At 47.7% G+C, this 22,728-nt stretch overlaps 1 protein-coding gene and 1 long non-coding RNA gene across 9 annotated transcripts; one reads left to right on the forward strand and one right to left on the reverse strand.

The window, feature by feature from the left end:
* Positions 1-1,079: 1,079 nt before the first annotated feature.
* Positions 1,080-22,352, reverse strand: LOC308575459 (uncharacterized protein). Of its 6 annotated transcripts, none has more exons than XM_081174143.1 (12): positions 21,026-22,352; positions 17,449-17,635; positions 15,386-15,541; positions 13,124-13,260; positions 11,380-11,525; positions 10,397-10,585; positions 9,573-9,662; positions 7,327-7,416; positions 5,695-5,817; positions 4,205-4,336; positions 3,078-3,194; positions 1,080-1,548 (listed from the first exon to the last, which is right to left on the reverse strand). In XM_081174143.1, exons 2-12 carry the CDS (start codon positions 17,607-17,609, stop codon positions 1,435-1,437), a joined length of 1,455 nt encoding a protein of 484 aa, XP_081030269.1. In that variant the 5' UTR covers positions 17,610-17,635; positions 21,026-22,352; the 3' UTR covers positions 1,080-1,434. The 6 variants fall into 6 exon arrangements, with proteins under 6 accessions (XP_081030269.1, XP_081030268.1, XP_081030271.1 ...); XM_081174142.1 differs by lacking the exon at positions 21,026-22,352 and adding an exon at positions 20,037-20,778; XM_081174145.1 differs by lacking the exon at positions 21,026-22,352 and adding an exon at positions 19,899-19,910.
* Positions 8,695-17,887, forward strand: LOC308575530. 3 transcript variants are annotated; one of them, XR_014002859.1, is made up of 4 exons: positions 8,695-9,180; positions 11,081-11,385; positions 13,067-13,223; positions 17,723-17,887. It is a non-coding gene; the product is annotated as an uncharacterized lncRNA (long non-coding RNA). The 3 variants fall into 3 exon arrangements; XR_014002860.1 differs by having other exon boundaries at positions 11,149-11,385; XR_014002861.1 differs by lacking the exon at positions 13,067-13,223 and having other exon boundaries at positions 11,149-11,385.
* Positions 22,353-22,728: the final 376 nt, after the last annotated feature.

Consider the following 22,728-nt stretch of genomic DNA (forward strand, 5'->3'; position numbering starts at 1 on the left):
AGGTCTGAGGGACAGTGGACTGGCCCCCTGCTGAAAAAGTTTGCTGACCCCTGATCTAGTTCAACCCCCTGCAATACAAGAATCTCAACTAAAGCAGCCATCCCAGACCCTCCAAGTATCCTTATTTTCCAGAGACTGCCGTGATTTAGAGAAGCCGTTTCGGTTTCTGATTTGAACCCGGAATGTCCTGCTTTTCCTTAGGATGTCCCTATCTTCATCGGAGAAATGTTGGAGGCTACGGCATCCACAGTCCCACCCACACCCCAGACCCTTTGAACAGTAAGGTCTAGGATAGAGAGCTCACCCTGTCCCAGCCCACAGCCCTCCAGGTTCAGCCCTCTCCCCAACACCGGGACCCATCAGCTCTCAGGCAGTTCAGGCAGGTGGCATGAGCCATGAGTTTCAGAGATCTTCTGCCGTTTCCAAATACTGTATGACTGTGGCAGCACGGCACTGATTTATTGATCAGATGGAGAGCTGCTGCCCCCTGCTGGTGGGTTTATAGGACTTCAACGTGACAACCTGGGTTGGTTCTCGTAACAGCATGGTTTTGCAGGGATGGGAGGAAAATGACTTGCTTGCCTGGATAGAGGAGACACAGAGGTTTGAGAGTATCTGCAGAAATAAGACATTTCCTAAGAGATTTTTTTGGACTTCTCCAAACTTTGAGGCTCTGTAATCCTGCCAATACTTCCCTCTTGGGGTTGGTGACAGGAGAAGGAGTTTTGTCATTGGTGTATACAAGGAATGAGGAATTTCTGGTACTCCAATGATGGGGATGCATTTTCACCTTCCCCTGGTGATGGGAGAGTTTATCTGGGTGGCAGCAATTTGCTGCCACTGTTTTTATTTTCCCAGAATGTTGCGGCACATCAGAAAATAAACAAATAACTAAACTGGGAGCCTGAGGGCCACATTGCCTTTTAGGAAAATGCCCTGGGACCGCTTGGAGATTGAGGCCTGAGGTAAAAATGGTTGGAGCGAGAGATAAGCATTTTACATTTTGTATACCGCAAGGCAGTTTCTACACATACTCACAGATAAATAAAGAAAATGTAGTAAGTTTTTAATAACCGAAACAGATGGAACAGAGATGTGCAGGGAGAGGAGGGGATCGTTCCAGGAAGAGGGAAAGAAGGAGGGAAGAAGGAAAGAAACAGAGAGAGAGAGAGAGAGAGAGAGAGAGATCCTTCCACACTTGCAGCCAGACCTGGAATAGTGCAAAGCCAAGTAATCTGACTGAAAGGCCAGCAAAAATCCAGATTGGAAGGCAAAGTTTCTTACAAACTCTTGCAGTGGATCCAGACTTGAAAGCTGACCAGGCAGCAGTAGAAAGAAAACACAAGCAAATGCTATTAAAAGCTTGCTGGGCCAAAAAGCTCCTGGAGCTGGACAGGAGTTCACTGCCGCAGGCTGTTTGGGGTGGGGCAGCAGCTACTGCGGCTTCAGAGCATAGAAGACCCCCCAGCGCTGGTCCCCATCTGCACAGCGCTGCAGCTTCTCCCTCCATCCAGAGGCCAAGGACTCAAACTCGCTCTCTGAGAATTCCTAGGCAGAGAAGAAAGAGAAGAGTCACTCACAATCCCTGGTGGGGTGAAATTTATTGTTTTGTTCTCTGTCTAGGGAGGGGACAGATCTGTCAATTGAGGTTTCTTCCAGTTTCTCATTTTTCCAAGCATAAGTTCAGTTGTTTGCATCTGCATATCAGTTTGGGGACTTATTTTTAAAGTCCTCGTGAAAATCCATCAGCATTTCAGTACAAATTTCTCCCAACATGCACATTTTCTTAAGTATTTTTGCCTAATGCATGCATTTTTGCAAAGCGTCTTTCCCCATACATTTATATTTCCCCTCAAAATGCATTTTTTATGCTTACGTTCACCAAGGTGTGCTTTTTTATGCACACCTTACCTTCATTTTTGCATTTTTTTGTACATGTTGCTTGGTTAGAAACTGCTTTGCAAAATCCAGAGAAGTGCAAATTTCCAAGAATAGCTCTGTTTCAGTTCACATATTGTTCCAGTTAGTGCAAATTAGGTAGGTTCGTCTTTAAATTCAAACTGAATCATGTTGTCCCCCCCACCCCTATCACCGTATGGTTTGTTTTTATTTACACTGCTCAGAAATGCTATGATTATGCGCAATATAAATACTGTAAATAAACAGAGAACAAGAAGGAATTGTAAATGTCCTCATGGTGCAGTAGAAATATTTATACTGCCCGCTCTCCGCTCCCTTGGAAGTTTTGCCTAATGTTTGTCTGAAATGTTTTGCCTAATGTTTGCCTGGCACTCCCGCCTGCTGCTTGGGTTTTTTTTTTTTGGGGGGGAGGATTATTACAATTAATTACACCTATTTGTTGCTCATAAAAGGTCTCGAAGCAACTTACAACTGTAAAAAAAATAAGAGTGAGAAGTTCTAAAGCTTAAAACATCATATTCTAAAAGTGCTTCTCCTGCATTTTGATAAAAAGGACAAATCCTGCCTCACCTCCGCCAAAGATGAACACCACAGCATTATTTACTTTGAGTGGCCATAATGCCACATGATAAAAAGGACAGATTGTACCCCAGCCTAGTCACTGGTTCTACTTCAGCCCTTTTCAACTGCTTGCCCAGTCCCCCGAAATGCCCTTGCTCTCTCCCAATATTTGTTTTCGTGGTGCTGTCATTGGTCAGGGCCAGCCCACCCATGAGGCAGACTGAAGCAGCTGCCTCGGGCGGTGGAATCCCAGGGCAGTTCTCTGCTCCTGCCACCAGAGAAGTGAGAAGCGGCAGAGGCAGCTTCCGGCGACATCTTACCACTGCTTCTGCTCGCTTTTCCCCAGCCACCGGAGAAGTGACTCTGGCTTCCAGGTTTCGGCGAGATCTCCCCGGAAGCTGGAAGCCAAAGCCGTGTGACCCTGGTAAGCGAGGCTTTGGCAGAGGGGTGACGAAACAGGACAGGCTGCTCCTGCCTGTGGTCCAAGTCTGTCAGTTTTCAACAGGTAGGGGTGTTTGTGTGTGTGTGTGTGCAGCCACACAGGGAGAGAGACAAGCTCAGCTCTAGGCTGCTTCATCTCCAATCTGCCGACCCACCTGGACAAATTGCTGCCGACTTCTTTCCAGCTCTTGCAGCTCTTGAGTCAAGGCTGACAGCATCCGCTCTGTATAGTCCAACGCCTGGACCTGCCTGAATCCAGCCTCCTGCAGCACCTGGAAGGTGTTGGCAATGAGGATGAGAGGTGAGGGACCTTTCTGAATTCAGCTCTGCCAGAATCAATGGCTCCCACCCTTACCACACCCAGCCTTTCGGGAGCCTGTTTATACGATCACATTCCCTACAGCAGTGGTTTTCAACCAGTGTGCTGTGGCACCCTAGGGCATAGATGTCAACTTTTTCCTTTTTTAAAGGGAAATTCCCTTATTCTGAATAGGATTCCTCACAAGAAAAGGGAAAAGTTGACAGCTATGCCTTAGGGTGCCTTGAATGGTGCTCAGGGGTGCCTTGGGCAACACTGGCCTCTGTCCCTCCTTCTTTCCCTCCCTCTGATGCCCTCTCACGTCTCTGCCTCCCAAAGGCTGCACAGCTGCTTGTTGCAGCAGCCCTGGCTACAAGCTCCCCAGGCGAATGGTGCCTCTGGCGCTGGCCAAGGGGTGCTGGTTGCCAGGAGCTGAGGTGGCCTCGGAGTAAGCAAGCAAGCAGGTGAGGGAGCCCAGCCAGCCAGCCCTCCAGCCCGTGCTGTTGGGAATGGACAGACAAGTCCCAGGCCCCGGTGGGGCAGTGTGAGGAGGCACCTCTCTTTGGGGCGGGGGTGGGGAGCAGCTCAGAGACCAGGAGTGGCAGCAGCGGCTGGCCAAAGGACTCCCAAGGAGAGGAGAGAGGAAATGAGGCTGAGGGAACCCTAAACACAAGGGAGGGTGTTCGGAAAAGGGGGAGAGGCTGTGGGCTCTGCAGGCAAGGGGTGACATAACTGGGCTCCTGAGCCCCACAGGGGTGCCACAGAAAGAATGCAGTGGGTCAAGGGGGCCTTGGACTCAAAAAGGTTGAAAACCCCTGCCCTAGATTGAAAGCAGCACGTTAAGGATGATCATGAACGATTCTGGATTGAGAAAAGCTATGTTTTGGGGCTACAAATAGGGTACGCAGCCTTAATCTAAATAAAACACCTGCTACGGCCTTCTTACTTGCCTGCCTTCTTTCACAAACACACACACACCCATACCTGGCCATATTCCCAGGGCGTGAGAAGGCTGTAGCCCCTCCGTCTGACGTACTCCATGAAAGCTTTCGACCAGGGGCGAGGCCCACAGCAATAATCAGAGATGAGAAGTTGCCCGCCTGGCTTCAGCCACGACTAGAGAGGAGAGAGAGAGATGGCTGGGTAAGATCTGAGGGCAGAGGGCGCTGGTGGGACAGAATCCAGAATACCATTATTATAATTATAATATTATTTATTTATTTATTCTTAGTCTTATTCTTCACTCTTTATCCATAGATCTCAGGGAGTTTCACAGCATGGTGTTATAGATTTGCAGGGAAGGGGGGACTCTTTAAACCCTAGAAGTTGCTAAATGGTAGGATTTTGATTGCTTGGAGTACTGAAGGGAAGATTGAGTTTGGATTTGATATCCCGCTTTATCACTACCCGAAGGAGTCTCAAAGCAGCTAACATTCTCCTTTCCCTTCCTCCCCCACAACAAACACTCTGTGAGGTGAGTGGGGCTGAGAGACTTCAGAGAAGTTTGACTGGCTCAAGGTCACCCAGCAGCTGCATGTGGAGGAGTGGAGATGCGAACCCAGTTCACCAGATTACGAGTCCACTGCTCTTAACCACTACACCACACTGGCTCTGTGGCCAGTGTGGTGGCCACTGGAAAAATATAGACTAAGCTTTCTTTCCAAGCTAAGGTCTCACCTGGGAGGGAGGCATTAGCACGACAAAAGGTGATGATGACGCATCTGAGGTGTGCCTGGAAAGCACAAGTCAAAGTGGTTTCCCCCTTGCCCTGATCCTTGCCTGGGAAAAACCCGCTCTTTAGTACTAAATTGGAACAAACGTGGATCTGGGGAAAATATGGATTGCTGTTTGCTCCAACTGAACACTAAAGAGCAGTTTTTCCTGGGGGAAGCAGCTGGACAAGCGTAAGTGTGAATAAGCCCTTTGTTATGTTTACACCAAAGGTTGCTTCCTGTTTGTGTGTGTTTCCTCACAGAACTCAGCAGGAAGGAGGATAGGGGCAAAACCAGAATGTGACTGGCTCTATCGCCACCTAATGTCAGCCTCCCTGCCTGCTGCCCTACCTGGGGTTGCCATATTTCAAAAAGGAAAATTCCTAACACCTGCAAAGTTGGTGAGCTTTTTTTTTTTTAAGGAAGAACCCAAAATTGTTGAGCTTTGGGAACTGATTCTGCTGCTCTTTCCATCGCGTTGCCATACATGCGGGTTTCCCCCCTCACACCTGAAAACCAGGACAGGTCAGGGTTTCTCCTGACGCATGGCAAGCCTGGCCCTCCCAAACCCATTGGGCACGAACCGCTTGTTAAGGGCATTGATAAAATAAAGTACTGCTGTTTCCCATGTACTCTGAGCGCTGCTTCATTTTAGGGCACTGGGGGAAAACACAGTTTTTGGATTCCGCCAGAGGGCTGCCCCCAATGATGCCAGGCTGAATTGCTTGTATTTTTCTGCACGTTAAGAGGCAGGAGACTCACCAAGAACTTTGCAAAGAGAGCACTCTTGCCTGGCACATGCAGGACAGTGTCCCGGCTGTAGATGACATCAAAGGTGTTCTCTGGGAACGTCCTTCGCGTGGCATTGCCAATTTCAAACTGCACCTAGAAGCAGAGCCGGCACAAGAACGTTTCGGAGTGAAATCCAAACAACTGTCTCTCCTACTAAATAGCATTGCAGCTGATCCACCTAGGACAGGCATGTCTAAATTCAATCCTAAAAAAAGCTCAGCAACTCTGGTCAGCTCTCACGCATGTTCACTTCATTGAATCTGGCCCTCTTTGAAAAAGGTTTGGACACCCCTGACCTAGGAAGTGTTTTCACCCAAGCTCCCATGAAATGAACAGGAGATCTGCCCTTTTAGATGGCTGACTTAGAGAGCTACACAACATACATTTTTAGCTCCCCCCCCCCTGAATCCTGGGAATTGCTGTTTAGCCCTCACAGAGCTACAATTCCCAGCACCCTTAACCAACTATAGTTCATAGAATATTATTTTTTTGCGGAGGGTGTGTGTGATGTACTTTTAAATGTATGGTGTGTAGACAGCCTTCACTTGCTTAGCTGCTTCCAGATGACCTGTTTATCCTGATATCTTTGCAGGGAGATTCAACAATATTGGCTATTGAATGAGCATTCATTTCTGTTCTGCTTTCGGGAGGTTAAGTGATGTTTCTTCGAAACTAGAATTATCCCACACTTTCCAGTGCTTTTTCCTGTAACTTTCCTTAATGCAAAAAGTCCAGTTTGGGGAAGGGGAAGCAGTTAGGGATGAAGGAATCTGTTAATTTCAGTTTGTCTCAGTTTCTCATTCTTCCAATTTTAAATTCAGTTCTCTGAATTTCCATAGCAATTTGTGATTTTTTAAAAACAATTTAAAGTCTTGATGAATTCCATATCAATTTATGGCATATATATATATATATTGATGAATTACGTAGCAATTTGAGATTTTTTAAAAACATTAAAAAATCTTGATGAAAATCCATCAGTATTTTAGTGCAAATTTCTTCCTAATACACACATTTTTGCATTCAGTTTTGTACATATTTTTGCACGTAATTAATATAAAATATATTTGTTGCTTGAATGAATATGCACATTCTATGCACACTTGCTACTGATGCCTGCATGCTTGTACACAGTTTTTGGTTCGAGAACTGCAACTCAAAACTCAGAGAAGTGATCATTTGTGAAGGACAGCTGTATTCTGGTTTGGGTATCGATTCGAAAAGTGCAAGTTGGGTAGTTTCTCGTTTAAATGCAAACAAAAATGAATCTCTCCCCATCTCTTTGTTGGCCCAAAGCACCAAATCAGCTTTAACTGCTTAACATGAATTTGCTGACATGAGATTGAGCCAGTTTGCTACAGTTTAGATGCCCCTTTAATTCCCTTTAATTAATTCGGAAGGGCTGTAGCTCAGTGGTGGAACATCAGCAATGCGTGCAGAAGGTCCCAGCTTCAATCCTAGCATCTCCAGGTAGGGCTGGGAATGTCTACCCTACCTGAAACCTCAGAGAGCCCCCTATCAGTCAGGTGGACCTGAAACAGGTGTAACTAGTATAATAGGGCATCTTCCTTTGGTTCCCCCTCCCTTTCCCCTCATCATTACCAAGGATCCAGTCTCCTTTTGCGCTCGCTCCAAAGCCAACTCCACCATGTTGTGGGAAAGATCCATGCCCAGGACTTCCACGCCAAACTCCTTGGGAGGAAAGGAAAGAGTCAGGCCACCTCAAGGCTAGATGATAGCTCAAAGATGGGACCATAATCATAGGCTGTCCGTGAACTCATTTTCTTTTAGGTTTACTTAAAATGTGGTGGTCCGGAGGTTTAATGCTTTGAGTTTTATAATGTACATTCCAGGAATGGGAGATCGTTTAATCCTGTTTTGTATGGTTTCCTTCCTTCCTTCCTTCCTTCCTTCCTTCCTTTTTCCTTTCTGCTCTCCTCTTTTGCTATATCCTTGCTTTCATATTTTTATGTTGTCACTGCTGAAAATACCATTAAAAAATTCCCTCCCCGTAAAAAAAATATGGGGCCATCATGGAAGCAAACAGGAGCTTCCAGCACTCAGTGGCATAGCGTGAGTTGCCAGTGCCCAGGGCTGCCCAGAGGAGGTGGTGGGAGAGAGGGAAACAGATGGAGAATGCATGCGCATTCAGCTGTCTAACAGTATCCGCGCCACCCAGGAGATCACAGCCACAGAGATAAGAAGAGTCGTTCCATTGTCTGGAGAGGTCACTCCCTAGTTCTCACTGCGAGAAGTGAGGTTACAGGGAACCAGGCAGAAGGCCTTCTTGGTAGTGGCGCCCGCCCTGTGGAACGCCCTCCCATCAGATGTCAAGGAAATAAACAACTATCTGACTTTTAGAAGACATCTGAAGGCAGCCCTCTTTAGAGAAGTTTTTAATGTTTGAAGTTTTATTCTGTTTTTAGTCCTCTGTTGGGAGCCACCCAAAGTGGCTGGGGAAACCCAGCCAGATGGGCGGGGTATAAATAATAAAATTATTATTATTATTATTAGTTCGCATGGAGAAGCTGTTTTCAACAGAGCCCAGCGATGGAGGCGCTTAGCTGCATTGAGGGAGAACCAGGTGTTGAAATTTTGTGCCCCTAACAATTTTGTGCCCGGGCCAACCACCCCACGCTACGCCACTGCCAGCACTAGAGTCTTAAATCAGCCCTACTCATTGCAGTAATCTGATGTCTAGGTTAGATGACTGCAAGGTGTTAGACATAGGGCTGCCTCTGAAGACGGTTCAGCTGGAGCAGAATTCAGTGGCCAGGTTGCTCACTGGGGCAAGGCGGTTTGAGCATATTACACCGATCTCGGCCCAACTGCACTAGCTACCAGTCAGTTTCCAGGCCCAAGTCAAAGTGCTGGTTTTGACCTATAAAACCTTAAATAGACTTCATGGAAGATACAGTTATCAGTATCTACTAGCTGGGATGGCTGTATTCCAGCCTCTGAATACCAGTTGCTGGAAATTGCAGGTGAAGAGAGTTGCAGCAGCACTTCTCCTGTTTGGGGGCTTCCTACAGACATCTGGGGGTCACCGTGAGAACAGGATGCTGGACTAAATGGACTTTGGGCCTGATCCAGCAGACAGGCTTTTCTTATGCTCACAGTTTTCTGGGATAAGGGACATGGATGGCATGCATGTCAAAAAAGGCCATACAGTCTGATAGAAGATGGAATGATGGCTGATGATGCAATACTGCGATGTCACAAGTTGCACTCTTGCATCATTCCTTCTTGTCCGCTGCTCTGTAAACCTGGGGTGGGGAATCTGTGGCCCTCCAGAAGCTGTGGGGAAGCTAACGTCCATCAGCTCCAGCCAGCCCCTTCTCCCTTGTGTTGGATTTTAGTTGTGTAAGCTCCTTGGGAGTAGAGACCTGTCCTCTTGTACTCTGTGGAAGCACCATGTGACGCTGCCAGGGCCAACCATCGTCACCATTCTTAAAGGTAAAGGGTAAAGGGACCCCTGACCATTAGGTCCAGTCACGACCGACTCTGGGGTTGTGGCACTCATCTCGTTTTATTGGCCGAGGGAGCCGGCGTACAGCTTCCGGGTCATGTGGCCAGCATGACTAAGCCGCTTCTGGTGAACCAGAGCAGCGCACGGAAACGCCGTTTACCTTCCCGCTGGAGCAGTACCTATTTATCTACTTTCACTTTGAGGTGCTTTCGAACTGCTAGGTTGGCAGCAGTAGGGACTGAGCAACAGGAGCTCACCCCGTCGCGGGGATTCGAACCGCTGACCTTCTGATGGGCAAGTCCTAGGCCCTGTGGTTTAACCCACAGCGCCACCCGCGTCCTGTCACCATTCTTATTCAAAGGTTTATTTGCACTTGTACCTTAGCCATGTAGAAGTCACTCCCGCCGAGTCCGCAGCCAACATCCAGCACTCGTTGGCCCTGTTTCAAATCCAGCATACATACCAGCTCCTGTAGAGAGATGGGGAAGGGGTAGGCAGATCTCTGGCAGGAGGGCAAGGGCAGGAGCTGAGTGGGAAAGCACTGGCCTTGTGTGCAGCAGGAGCTCCCAGGTTCAATCCCTAGTAGGGATGGGAGAGACCCCTGCCTCAAATCCTGGAGAGCCACTGCCAGCCAGTGTAGACAGTGCTGAGCTGCATTGACCAATGGTCTGATTCAGTAATAGACAGATTCCTATATACCTAAGCCAGTCCTTTATTCAAGACCATGTGGACTAGAAACTTACTTTATTTCGAAGGGAATGTTGAGCATATTTTGAAGGGAATGTTATGATAATTTCCTAATATAGCTCAGTTGCTTAGAGCATGCTGCTGGTAAGGCCAAGGTTGCAGGTTCGATCCCCGTATGGGACAGCTGCATATTTCTGCATTGCAGGGGGTTGGACTAGATGATCTTTAGGATCACTTCCAACTCTACAATTCTGTGATTTCTATGAATAGAATTTCTCCCCAGCAACTGATGCCCTTGGCAAGTATCTCTGCAGACTTCCCCAACCTGGTGCCCTCAGGATGTTGCTAAGAGTCCAGCTCCCACCAGGCCCAGCCCACATGACCAGTGGTGAAGGATGATGGGAGTTGTAGTGCAAAACGTCCAGAAGGCACCAGTTTGAGGGAACCTGTTCTCCTATGTTAATAATTTCTGGCATCTTGGACCTGCCTGCCACTTCCTTCCCCAGCTCCAGATACCTTGGTGGTCGCGAGGCCTCCGGTGCTGACGAACCCAGGCCCAAAGACCCACTCGTAGCGATGGATGTTGCGGGTGGCATACTGCTCGCTGTCTAGAAACTTCTGGAAGGTGTCGTATCCCCAGGTGGCCTCGGGGTTTCGGGGGACTTTCTGGAGAAGCCAGCACACCTGGTTGCGGTTTTGCTTCCTCTGTGAAAAGGAGCGTAAGCCAGAAACGGGCATTCCCATCACCTCATTTTTGCTTTTTGAATTTTAAAACAAGTTTCTAGTCCCCAAGATCCTGGCAAACAGCGAGAGCCCCTGACCAAGCCGCCAGGGTAGAGCCCGGGGCCTAAGAAGTAAGGCGCTGGGAAGGATTAAATTCTGAGCAGCGGATGGAAAATTAAAAATAATAGTAACGAAAGTACTGTGGAATAAATAATAAGCATAAGGAAGAATAGAAGGGTGGGAACAACAACACCGTGAAAGAAGGGTGGGAGGTCAACTTATAAATTATGTATTAAATCCGATGTTAATTTATATTTTAAAAAATGAAACTAAATAAAAATTAAGTGGCAAAAAAGCCACACCCTTCGATTTGGGGGCCCTGCCCTATCGTTGGGCAAGCAGGGTATTGCCCCCCAAACCATAGCCTGCCCTCAGCCAGTCCCTACCTGTTTGCCTCCACACTTCCATCCTGTCCAGGGACTGTCACTGCCTGTCAACTTCCTTCTCCTGAGTCTCAATGCTGCTGCTCTTGTAGAACTCAACAGGGCGGAGGCAGAACTAAAACCAACTGGCGTTGGTGCTGCCTCCACCAGCTATGGGCGTCCTCTGCTTCCCATCCCACCAGTTCCAACGGGCACCAGATGCCATCGCTGCCCGATGACATCCTATGCAGAGGTGGCTGTGGTTGCATGGAAGGCCCTCGGCACGTGCTCCTGTGCTCCTCCGCATGTGGCGCAGCTTCAGAGCAGAAGGGCGGGAAGGGAAGAGGCGGTTACCTTGATGTAAGTTTGCACCGATCGGGACATGACTATCTCAAATCCATAGAGCTCGTCCCCGCACGTCTGATGGGCTGAAGTGAAGAGGTGATTGTATTCTGCAGGCGTTCGATAAAGAGTGGGGTTGAAGGCCCTTGGCTGATCTCCTGCGGGGGAAAAGATGCTAATAGGATTGGGAGCTTGATTCTAGGCAATCAACCAGGGCCGGATTTAGGTTTGATGAGGCCCTAAGCTACTAAAGGTAATGGGGCCCTTTAATATGTCCAGCTGTCCTTTGTCAACAACAAATTGTTGCTGTTTATTGTGTTGAATATATGCTATATGGTAATTTATAGGACCTAATAGGTATCTAAAGCCATTTGCACATGCAGAATGTAGGCACCCTATATATAGAAATGAGCAAACCAGGGATATTTTAGGGACTAGGCTAGCAGGCGGGGCCCATTTCTTACATCATAGGAGCCTACACAAAACACTGTTGCTGTATGTAAGTTTTATTTATTTTTGATCTTATATTTTGGAAATGTACATCCAGTGGTCCCCCCCCCCCAAGAGAGCAGGGGCTTAAGCTATAGCTTGTTGAGCTTATACGTAAATCTGGCACTGAATCTAATCTCTGCAATGGATTCAGAGTTCAGGGCTGGGCAAAGTGGTCGGGGAGAGGCCCTTGCTCAGTGATGGGGTGATGCACATAGAGACCTATAAGCTCAGCTAACTAGCCAGGCTAGAGGCCTTGTGCCTTTCTTTGTGCTAGGAGCAGCTTTAGTCCCAAAGTTGTAAACAACATCCCTAAGTGTCTACATTTGACAAAATAGAGTCCTTTGTTTCCTGGCCTAATGAATAGGTAATGAAGGAAAGACCATACATGGTATAATTAGTTGTGTTGTGTTGTAACTTTAGATTGGAGGAAGTTTATGCATATATATTGCTTAATAGATAACAGCTACCTATGTTAAGCAGGCCCCACCCATTTTGGCTTGCTCAGCTTTTGGAGAGAGCCTGTTTATGACCTCCAGGTTTGTTAAATGCATTCCTCCTTGATTCCTGTTTATTTAGCCTAAAACTTGTATGCATGCTCAAGTACAGTGGTACCTCGGGTTAAGTACTTAATTTGTTCCGGAGATCCGTACTTAACCTGAAACTGTTCTTAACCTGAAGCACCACTTTAGCTAATGGGGCCTCCTGCTGCTGCCGTGCCGCCGGAGCACGATTTCTGTTCTCATCCTGAAGCAAATTTCTTAACCTGAAGCACTATTTCTGGGTTAGCAGAGTCTGTAACCTGAAGTGTATGTAACCTGAAGCGTATGTAACCCAAGGTACCACTGTAGTTCTTTGTAGTTAAAAGGATTCCTCAGAGGAAATCTGATTGGTTCTTACAAACACTGTGTAAGAGTTCTTTTGTTAATAAAAACGGCCTGGACAAGGGAGTGGCAATTCACACTTCCTCCCAGAGTCTTGCTGGCCAAGCTTCGTGTCTATTTTATTAATCAGGGTCCAGTCCTTTCCTTTGCCTTCAGAACGCAACAGGAGAGTGATCCCACTGAGCTATTATTGCTAGCAATAAACACCCTTTGTTTTCTCACTGCCGAATGGAGATTTCCCTCAGCCTCAAAGGTTAATTTTGCTACTGGGGCATTTCTTAACTGCACCGCCCACTGAATGTCAACTCCACTTATGGACCTTCCAGGGTCTCTTGGGAACTGGTCTCCTTTGCTCTGCCCCCTCACCTATTGGAACTACTGACCAGACTGGTAGAAGCAGGATTCCCGGAAGAAAAGTCGCCCTCCTGGACGCAGCCAGAGAAGCATCTTCTGGGCCACGTCACTCACTTCGGTATCCGACAGGTACATGAAAAGCCAGTTGGAGAATATGAGGTCGAAGCTACAGGGGGAGGAGAAGAGAGAAAGGCTAAAGCTTTCTGGGAGATGATATATAATGAATTGAAAAGGATGTTTAAAACAACGTTTGTATAAAACAACAACCCAGAAGCTTTTCTTAGGGACAGAACTACCTAAACTGTGTAGAAACTTATTCATGTATAGTAGCAAGAATATTACTCGCCTCAAAACAGAAAGAAGCAGAAGTCCCAGCAAAGAATGGATACAAAAAACTTATGGAATATGCAGAAATGGCAAAAATCAAGATAATCAATAAGAAATCAAGATATCAAGAAATCAAGAAATCAAGATAACAAACCTTTTTTTAATAAAAGAATGGAAATGGTTTGTTGGATATTTCGAGATTGTAAATTGTAAACAGATAAGAACATTGTCAGGGTTATTGTAATAACCTGCAGTTTCGTAAGAGTATATATTGAAAGTAGATGATTAAATGAGCAAATTAAGTTAATTTGGATATGCAGAATATATTAAAAATAAATTTAAGGGACCGCAGGAAGAGGGGGAAGGAAGTCAAGTTTTGAAATGTTAAAATGATTTCAAAATTAGTGAAATGTATAAACCTGAAAAGCATAAATAAAATTTAAAGAAGAAGAAGAAGGAGGAGGAGGAGGAGGAGGAGGAGGAGGAGGAGGAAGAGAGAAATCACTGTGAATCCTGCAAGGCCTGCTCCTTGCTTGCCTGGTCCATTCCCACCAGGCCTGGGAGGCCCTGACCGACTCCAGCTATAAAGGCTGCGTTGATGGGAGCTTGTATGAAGGAGAACCAGAGAGGTTCCATTTTGCCTCAGATAATAGGCATTAGCTCGGATCAAGACAAACAGAACGTTGGCCTTCTCGGTGGTTAGCCTCCTCTGTAACTTTTCCACCTCAAAAGAACACCATACCCTCCGAGATTCCGGGGACAAAAACTGGGACGCTTCTTTTTTCTTTTTGGGTCCTGAGCGCATGCGCAAGGGCGCAAGACCAAAAGACGCTCACTTTTTGTTCCCGCAAGACCAAAAAACAAGCAGCTTTCATTCTGGTGCTCTGGCACGAGCTAGCTGACACACACTAGAGCGCCAGACCCAAAAAATAGGACATTCCAGGATCCAATCAGAAGCCGGGATTGGCTTCTGTGATTCCGGGATATCTTGCTTGTACTGGGACTATTGAGCGGTATGTAACACTACGATGTACAGTGGTGCCTCGCAATACGAAATTAATTCGTTCCGCGAGTTTTGTTGTCTTGCGATTTTTCGTCTTGCGAAGCACGGTGTCGGGAAAGTTTTGGAAAAGCTTCAAAAATCACCAAAGTCTTTAAAAACCTCAAAAAAGGCTACCACACTGGGTTCTATGAGTTGCTCCTCGAAGTCAAGTCGCAACTGTATTAATGGTGTTAAGAAAAAGGAAACAAACTTGCAAGACGTTTCCGTCTTGCGAAGCAAGCCCATAGGGAAAATCGTCTTGCGAAGCAGCTCAAAAAACAAAAAACCCTTTCGTCTAGCGAGTTTTTTGTCTTGCGAGGCATTCGTCTTGTGAGGTTCCACTGTATAGTCAGCAGAAAGCTGGCCCAAAGCTGATAAGCATCCTGGCACCCCATCACATACAAATTTAGCTCTTGCCCTCTGACTTCCCTCAAAAATGTACTGACAAGCAAACTAAGCGAAAGCTGCCAGATGTCCCATCACCCCCTAACCTGTGTACCAAGCCAGTGTAACTGCTAGTTTTGCAAGATGAGATGAGACAAAAATAAGTAGTTTTAGGTTGCCATGGGGATCGCTTGCACTAAATGACAATAGAAGCGTAGCAAGTATTAACATATGGAGTTAACTGTATAAATTGTGCGAAAAGATGAGCAGGATTTGGAACTTGGTGCCTTTTTTTCTCCAGTCTGAAGAAATATTTTCTTTTACCCTCACTCTGGTGTGATTATTGACTTGTCACCCCAGCATTGGACCATTGCATCTGAAGCTCAGGATGTCTAGAGACCTTCAGGGTGGGGGTCCTTCACCCCATGGGCCCGATTAGACCCACCAGCTCTTTCCATTTGGCTCACAAGGCCCCCCAAAAGAGAGAGAAAAAGTATAATAAATCGCCACTGAAATCAACAATAAAATCTGTTTCTACCTCTGGCTTGGCAACTGCAGGCTGGTAACGTCGGCCTGTAGGAAATCCACGTTTGGCTGGTGTCCGTTCTCTTGTCGGTTGTGCGCCAGGAAGCTCTCCATGAAATCCACAGCTGTGACATGGCGCGCCAGCTTCGCAAGAGCTGCTGTGAACCGGCTGACAGAAAAGCAGGGAGAGGGAGGTCTTAGGCCTAAAACCCAACAAGCACATTTCTCCTCTACTCTTCCCCTCGTCCCTGAAATGGATAATAATAATAATAATAATAATAATAATAATAATAATAATAATTTAGTTATATCCCACCCTTTCCAGCCGAAGCCGGGCTCAGAGGGCCTGTTTTTGCCTCATTTGAGACTGTTTTGAGAGCTAGTGTGCTGTAGTGGTTAAGAGCGGTGGACTCGTAATCTGGTGAACTGGGTTCGCTTCCCCACTCCTCCACAGGCAGCTGCTGGGTGACTTTGGGCTAGTCACTCTTCTATGAAGTTTCTCAGCCCCACTCACCTCACAGAGTGTTTGTTGTGGGGGAGGAAGGGAAAGGAGATTGTTAGCCGCTTTGAGACTCCTTCGGGTAGTGATAAAGTGGGATATAAAATCCAAACTCTTCTTCTTCATTGCATTGGCAGTGCATTTTCCATGGCATCTGGGGTTCCCCCAGGGGTGAGCGCAAGGAAAGGGGCTCTAGGATGTGCAAAGTTGCTGGATTTGACATAGCAGTTTCCAGCTGCTTCCAAGAGGTGGAGAACTTCAGGCTCAGGGGCCAGATGTGGCCCTACAGAGCTCTCTGTCTGCTGGGAATCTCCCCAAGGGCCCTGCCCACCACAGGGATGTGGCCCTTGGAATGTTGCTTAGAAGGGAATGTGGCCCTCAAGCTAGAAGAAGCTTCCCCATATTTGCATTAGAGTGAAGCAACTGCCACAGATGTTATTTAACAATGACTTAACAATGTGTGGTCTGTTCAGTGCTAGAGGAGTGCTGTATGCAAGTGGACTTAATGGGATAAAAGGCTCTAACAGCCTTTATTCCTAACGCTATTCTACTGCTTGCTTTTGTGAATTTAAACCCTGCTACCGGGGCCCCTCTCCTGCTGGAGAATGAATTAAGCCGCACGTTTTGAATCCAGGCACCCAGCCGGTTCTTTCATTATTTACCCTACACATGTGGATCACAGGGATTCTATTTTCCTCCCACAAGATGGGTGTGTTCTGCGGTCTGCCCTGTGCCCCCTAAGCTGTTTGCCACCCTTGGGTGTGTGGGAGGGCAATGTCCCCTCACTTGTACAATGGTACCTTGGGTTACATACGCTTCAGGTTACAGACTCCGCTAACCCAGAAATAGTACCTCGGGTTAAGAACTTTGCTTCAGGATGAGAACAGAAATCGTGCTCCGGCGGCGTGGCAGCAGCGGGAGGCCCCATTAGCTAAAGTGGTGCTTCAGGTTAAGAACAGTTTCAGGTTAAGAACAGACATCCGGAACCCGAGGTACCACCGTACTTCAATAAGATTCTCTGGTTGGTTTCAGTGTAAATATGTAAATTGGGGGTGGACTATCCTTCTCCTGAAGCCACAAATTATCCTAGGCCAGCTCTGAATGCCTCTGAACATGTACAAAATGCTTTTCCCCCTCTTCCTAGTGAACAGCATAGCCAACAAGCACTGGGGGCAAAACCTTCAAGCAGGCAATCTACTGTCAGTTGCTTAGTTTTTTGGGGGGTGGGGTGAAATCAAGGTCTTGCCAAGACAGTTGGCCGCCTGAAGCAAAGGACTCTCCCTATCTGCTGGCTGAGGCAGCTGCCTCCCTCTGCCCAATGGTAGAGCTGGTTCTGCTGGAAATGAAACTACAGGATTTGCATAGCTGAAGGGGGGAGGGAGACAGCAGGACTCCTGGGTTCCCCTCTGGCCCTGGAAGGACAGTAGAAATCCTTGGGGCTTTATTGCATTATTACAGCTTTATCTGTAGAAAGGAAAATGAGGCATTGTGTGTGAAAGGGGGAGGGAGAGATGGCTTGACCAGACTTTGGCCTTTGAGAAGTAGGGTCATCACCTGCTCCCTGCACTAAGACTCACCCTATGCCTGCTCCCAGTTCCAACACGTCCTGTCCTTTCAGGCAAGGCAAGAGGGCAATGATCTCTGGGGTGTCTTCCTGTGTGAGTTGCTGGGCCCCCGAGTCCAGCATCATCTCCCGCACTGAGGAGTTTTGCGAATGTTCTTCCCAGAACTTCCGCATCCTCAGACGAGGCGAAGTTTCTGCTGCTGTGGGAGCAGGTAAGAAAGCAGTGGCTCATTTATTTTCCCCAATTTTATCTTCTCCCTTTTCTGCCCCACCCCCACCCCCAACAGTTCATTCTCCCAACAGCCCTGAGAGGAGGAGAGCAGGAGAGGAAGAGAATCATCCAGTGAGCTTCATGGCGGAGTAAGGATTTGTACCTGGATCTCCTAAAGAGGATATTCTCTTGACTTAACAGAAAGAGAAAAATGGCAAGAATATATTATATTATCACAGAATCGTAGAATTGTAGAGTTGGAAGGGACGCCAAGGAATCTCAGCTAAGGTATCTGTGACGGATGGCCATTACCGCATTTTTCGTCCCATAGGACGCTCCGTCCCATAGGACGCACCTAGTTTTTTTTTGGGGGGGGGAATAAAGGAAATTTTTTTTTCGTTTATTTCCCCCCCAAAAGCAAAAAAAAAAAAAAAAAAAAAACCAAATAAAAACGCACCTAGGTTTTTTTTGGGGGGGGGGAATAAAGGAATTTTTTTCCCCGTTTATTTCCCCCCCAAAAGCAGGTCGGGGAAACCGAACCAGGTCAAGGAACAGCGGGATGGCGGCGCTGCGCCTCCCTGCTGTCCCCCGAGCTTGTGGGGCTGGCCCATGTCTGCCCGGCGCGAGGGGCGCTCTGCCGGGCAGCAGGCTGCTATCCGTAGCGTGGGGAGCCCTGCGGGGAACTCCTGCAAGGCTCCCCACGCTGCGGATGTCTGCCGGGCGCAGGGGGTGCTCTGCTTCAGGGCGCCCCTCGCGCTGGGCGGCAGGCTGCTATCTGCGGATGTCTTCCTGCCGCTGGGCAGCAGGCTGCCTAGGCTGCGGATGTCTTCCTGAAGCCTGGAGAGCGAGAGGGGTCGGTGCGCACCGACCCCTCTCGCTCTCCAAGCTTCAGCAAAAGCCTGCATTCGCCCCATAGGACGCACACACATTTCCCCTTCATTTTGGGAGGGGAAAAAGTGTGTCCTATAGGGCGAAAAATACGGTATATTATATATTTCATAAAATGTATACACTGCTTGCAAAAACAACAACTAAGAAAAGCCTTACAAAAGATTATTAAATCCCTCCTTTCTTCCAAGCACCTCAAGGGGGGCATATAAATGGTTTAGCCCCTCCCCATTATATCCAGTGCTTTTTTTCTAAAAAAAATGTTTAGGGGTACTCTCATTTTGACTCAAGAAAATCACCATTTTATAGTTCAAATCAGGGGAAATAAATACAGTAAATGGACAAAAGGCCACCATCGGGGGTAACAACGGAACTGGTGATTCACTGTGCTAGAGAAGATACTAAAAATTTAATTTTTTTTAGTTTCTTCTCCCATTAGACTCACAAAATGTTTAGGGGTATGCATACCCCTCTCACCCCCCCCCCCGAAAAAGCACTGATTATATCCCACACAAAAACCCTCCCCAACATGAGTGCCAATGAGGGTTCTCCCAGGTTTGGTAAACAGCATGGGAGCTAGGGAGTTCTGCCACTGCTCCAAGAACATAGCCAGGATTTATGTTGGGGTGGGGGTGGCTGGACACGTCCACCTGTCCTGTTCCAGAACCGAGCGACCTGCAACGCGATTGGTCAGTTCGCCAGTTGCCTCGCCAGAATGCGCCGCAACATCTTCCATGTGACCTCAGCAAGCATTTCAGTTTCAAACAGTCTGATCGTTCATAGTTTTAGTTAAGTGTTTTTATTTATTTACTTGATTTTATTTTTGGGGGTGGGGGTGGGGGAGCAATGGCAAGCTTATGAGTTAGCAAGGGAGAAAGTGTGTGTGTGTGTGCAACATTTGAGGAGGCAGGAGACCTTTGGGTGGTAGATGGTGGTGATGCTGCAGGAGAAAGTTCACAGGAAAGGATGCACCAGCGATGTGCCCGCGTGTCGTGCAATGGCTAAGAACCCAAGGCAAGAACAAGGAGTCGGTGCTGGATTTGGGAAGAAGACAAAAGAAACCAGTGCTGAGATTGAAAGAGGAGCGTCCCTTTGATGCCAGAGGCCAGAGGACTTTGGCAGCAGATGGCTGGACAGAGGAGAGAGGATTGAGGTGAGAGGTTGAAACAGCAAAGAGGAGAAAATAGTTCAAACAAGAGACAACCAAGTGTCTGCCGAGGGGACTTAAGAGGACCCTCCTGAGACCTAAGTTTCTTTTGTGAAGTATTTGGGGTGTGGGTGACAGTGCGTCCTGTTGCCAGGCTTCTCTCTGCCTTCTGTGCCTTTGGAAAGCCAGGAAAGAAACCCCACTAATTTCCATCCACCCTACAAATAGTATTTGCTCCTGGACTCTTATTTCCGTTGCCTGGCTTAGGAACTGTTCCCTTCCCATCATTGTCATTTCTCCCACCCTCCCACCCCCCGACTCCCAAAATCTGCCCACCCACAGCAGCCCCACTCACGTCCTGCCATGGGGTCAGCTTGCTCCTTCTGAATGTTCCCTGGGCCCAGCGTTCTGATTAATCATTAATTGACAATTGCCCTGATAATGGGGCGGGCAGGCAATCGGCATGATCACCAGTTCAATCCACCTGACCCCGCCTATCATCCAGAAAAAAAATGGGAAAGAATCCCTGTGGAATTTCCCCCACTCCAAATTAATTGCCGCATTTAACCTGCCTTAGAAAGAGCAGTTGGAGAACCAGGCCATGAGCGCATCTAGCTTAGTGCTGCCAACACAGACCTGCAGCAGCTCCCCTGGATTTCAGGCAGGCCTGTTTGAAGATGCTGAACCTGAGACCTTTTATGTCCCACAGGAAGATGCTCTACCACTGACCTTAAGGTCCACAAATAACAACACTTTGGTGGTCCTGAGCCTCAAGGAGGTTAGATTGGTTTCAACTAGGGCCAGGGCCTTTTCAGCACTGGCCCCGACGTGGTGGAATGCTCTGTCACAAGAGACTAGGGCCCTGTGGGACTTGACATCTTTCTGCAGGGCCTGCAAGACAGAGCTGTTCCACCTGGCCTTTGGTTTGGACTCGGTCTGACCCTTATGTTTCCCTCCCCTTATGGTCTTGATTTATCAGCTATTTTAAAATGAGGCTGCATTTTAAATTGCATTTTAAACTGTATTTTAAATTGGTTTTTTTCTCTCCCTCTCTTTTCCCCCTATTATGTTTTTACTGAGATTTTATTTTATTGGTGTTAGCCGCCCTGAGCCCTGCTCTGGCCAGGGAGGGCGGGATATAAATAAAAATTTATTATTATTTATTATTATTAGCTTTGAGAAATCCCTCCATTGCAGGGGGTTGAACTAGATGATCCTCGTGGTCCCTTCCAATTCTTCTATATTTCTGGGAGGGATACGCCAGAGGCCAGATTCAAATTCCCACTGGGTTAGGTAGGATTAGCTGTACTGTACTCGCTCTGTCTCCTAGCCTAGTGAACCTACTTCATGGGATTGTTGTGAGGACAAAGGGCGTAAGGCAATGTCTTGGATCCTAGTTGGGCTTCTGCTTGCAGAAGGTGATCGCCCCCAACTCCCCCCGCAGCCTCTGGAGTTTGTACTCCCCAGAAATCCCTGCTGGATTGGGGAACTCTTTCCACCAAAGGCAGCGTGGGAGGCAGGTCAAGTGGCTGCAGCAGCAATTGGCAAAAATCACCTCCCTCGGCCTTTTGCTAGCAGGATCCCTGCACTGTGTCTCAGTACCACCAATGGATTAAAAGAGCACCTACTTAGGATCCAAGATTACATTCCTTCGCCACCCTGGGCGCTTCTCCTAAGAATTTTTCCTTTTGTGTTGTGCCTTTTAGATTGTAAGCTTGTGGGCAGGGGCTGTCTTGTTTTAGCTGAATGTTATGTAAGCTGTTTTGGAAGCAGAGGGGGGAGACAAAAGCTATTAATGATAATGCCCATACACTGCTCTGAGCGAGGTGGGAAGGCAAGGGGGAGTTTAAAATGCAATTAAGGCAAACATCCAGGGGCGGAGAGAAATGTACCCAGGAGATGCTCCTTACTCAAACTTGCTTGCCAAAAAATAAAATAAAAATCAACAGCATGCCAAGAAAGGAAGGCTAGATTTCGACAAGCTAATGCTAAGTTTGCCTTAGAACTGAGAAGATAACAAGTTATAGGCAGAAAAATGCACCAGGAATTTGAACAACCAAAGGAAAAAAGAAGATGCATTGTGCGGGAGTCAGGATGCAAAGACAGTGATAAGTTAACGATAAGATAAGGGGTGTTTTGCAAGGAGAGATGCTTTAGGTAGCCTTTGAGAACTGAGCATCAATATGAGGCAGCTACTACAGATGGGCTCCTTCTTAGAAGGCTTGGTCTAAAAACAAGTCACCCCCACACTGTAGGGCAGGGATGGGGAAACTAAGGCCCAGAGGCCCAGTGTGGCCCTCCAGAAGTCTCCATCTGGCCCCTCGTAACTCTCTCCACACGCGACGCTGGCCCTGCACTCTAATAATGCTCTTTGCTTGCCTGGAAGGAGGCTAGAGAAGAGTGTTTAGAAACTAGCCTACTATAGCAAGGTAAAATTTGCACTCATTTCTTGCCTCTGGCCCCACTCATCACTGGTATGTGGCCTAGCAGGGAATGCAGCCCTCAGGCTGAGAAAGAGCCTATGAGGAGCATGCTGGCTACTACTACAGTGGCCCATCTAGTCCAGCTTCCTGTTTGCGCAGTGGCCGCTCAGATGCGCTGATGGGAAACTTGCAAGCAGAACCCAAGCCCAAGAGTGCTCTCCCCGCTATGGTTTCCAGCAACTGGCATTCAGAAGAGTTTGGGTGTAATCTTCGATACCTCCCTCTCTATGGAGGCGCAGATTGCAGCTATAACAAAGGCGGCATTTTTCCATCTCCGCCAAGCTAAGCAGTTGGCCCCTTATCTCTCTCGCCCTGACCTAGCCACTGTGATCCATGCGACGGTCACCTCCAGACTGGATTATTGTAACTCGCTCTACGTGGGGCTGCCCTTGAGACTGACCCAGAAACTCCAGCGGGTGCAGACTGCCGCGGCGAGACTCCTTATGGGGTCTTCGCTGCGAGATCACATTCATCCGGTACTATACCAGCTGCACTGGCTCCCGGTGGAGTACAGGATCAGGTTTAAGGTGCTGGTTTTAACCTTTAAAGCCCTATACGGCCTAG

The sequence above is a fragment of the Podarcis bocagei genome (genome assembly GCF_964188305.1).
Source record: "Podarcis bocagei genome assembly, chromosome: 16".
NCBI lineage: Eukaryota > Metazoa > Chordata > Lepidosauria > Squamata > Lacertidae > Podarcis > Podarcis bocagei.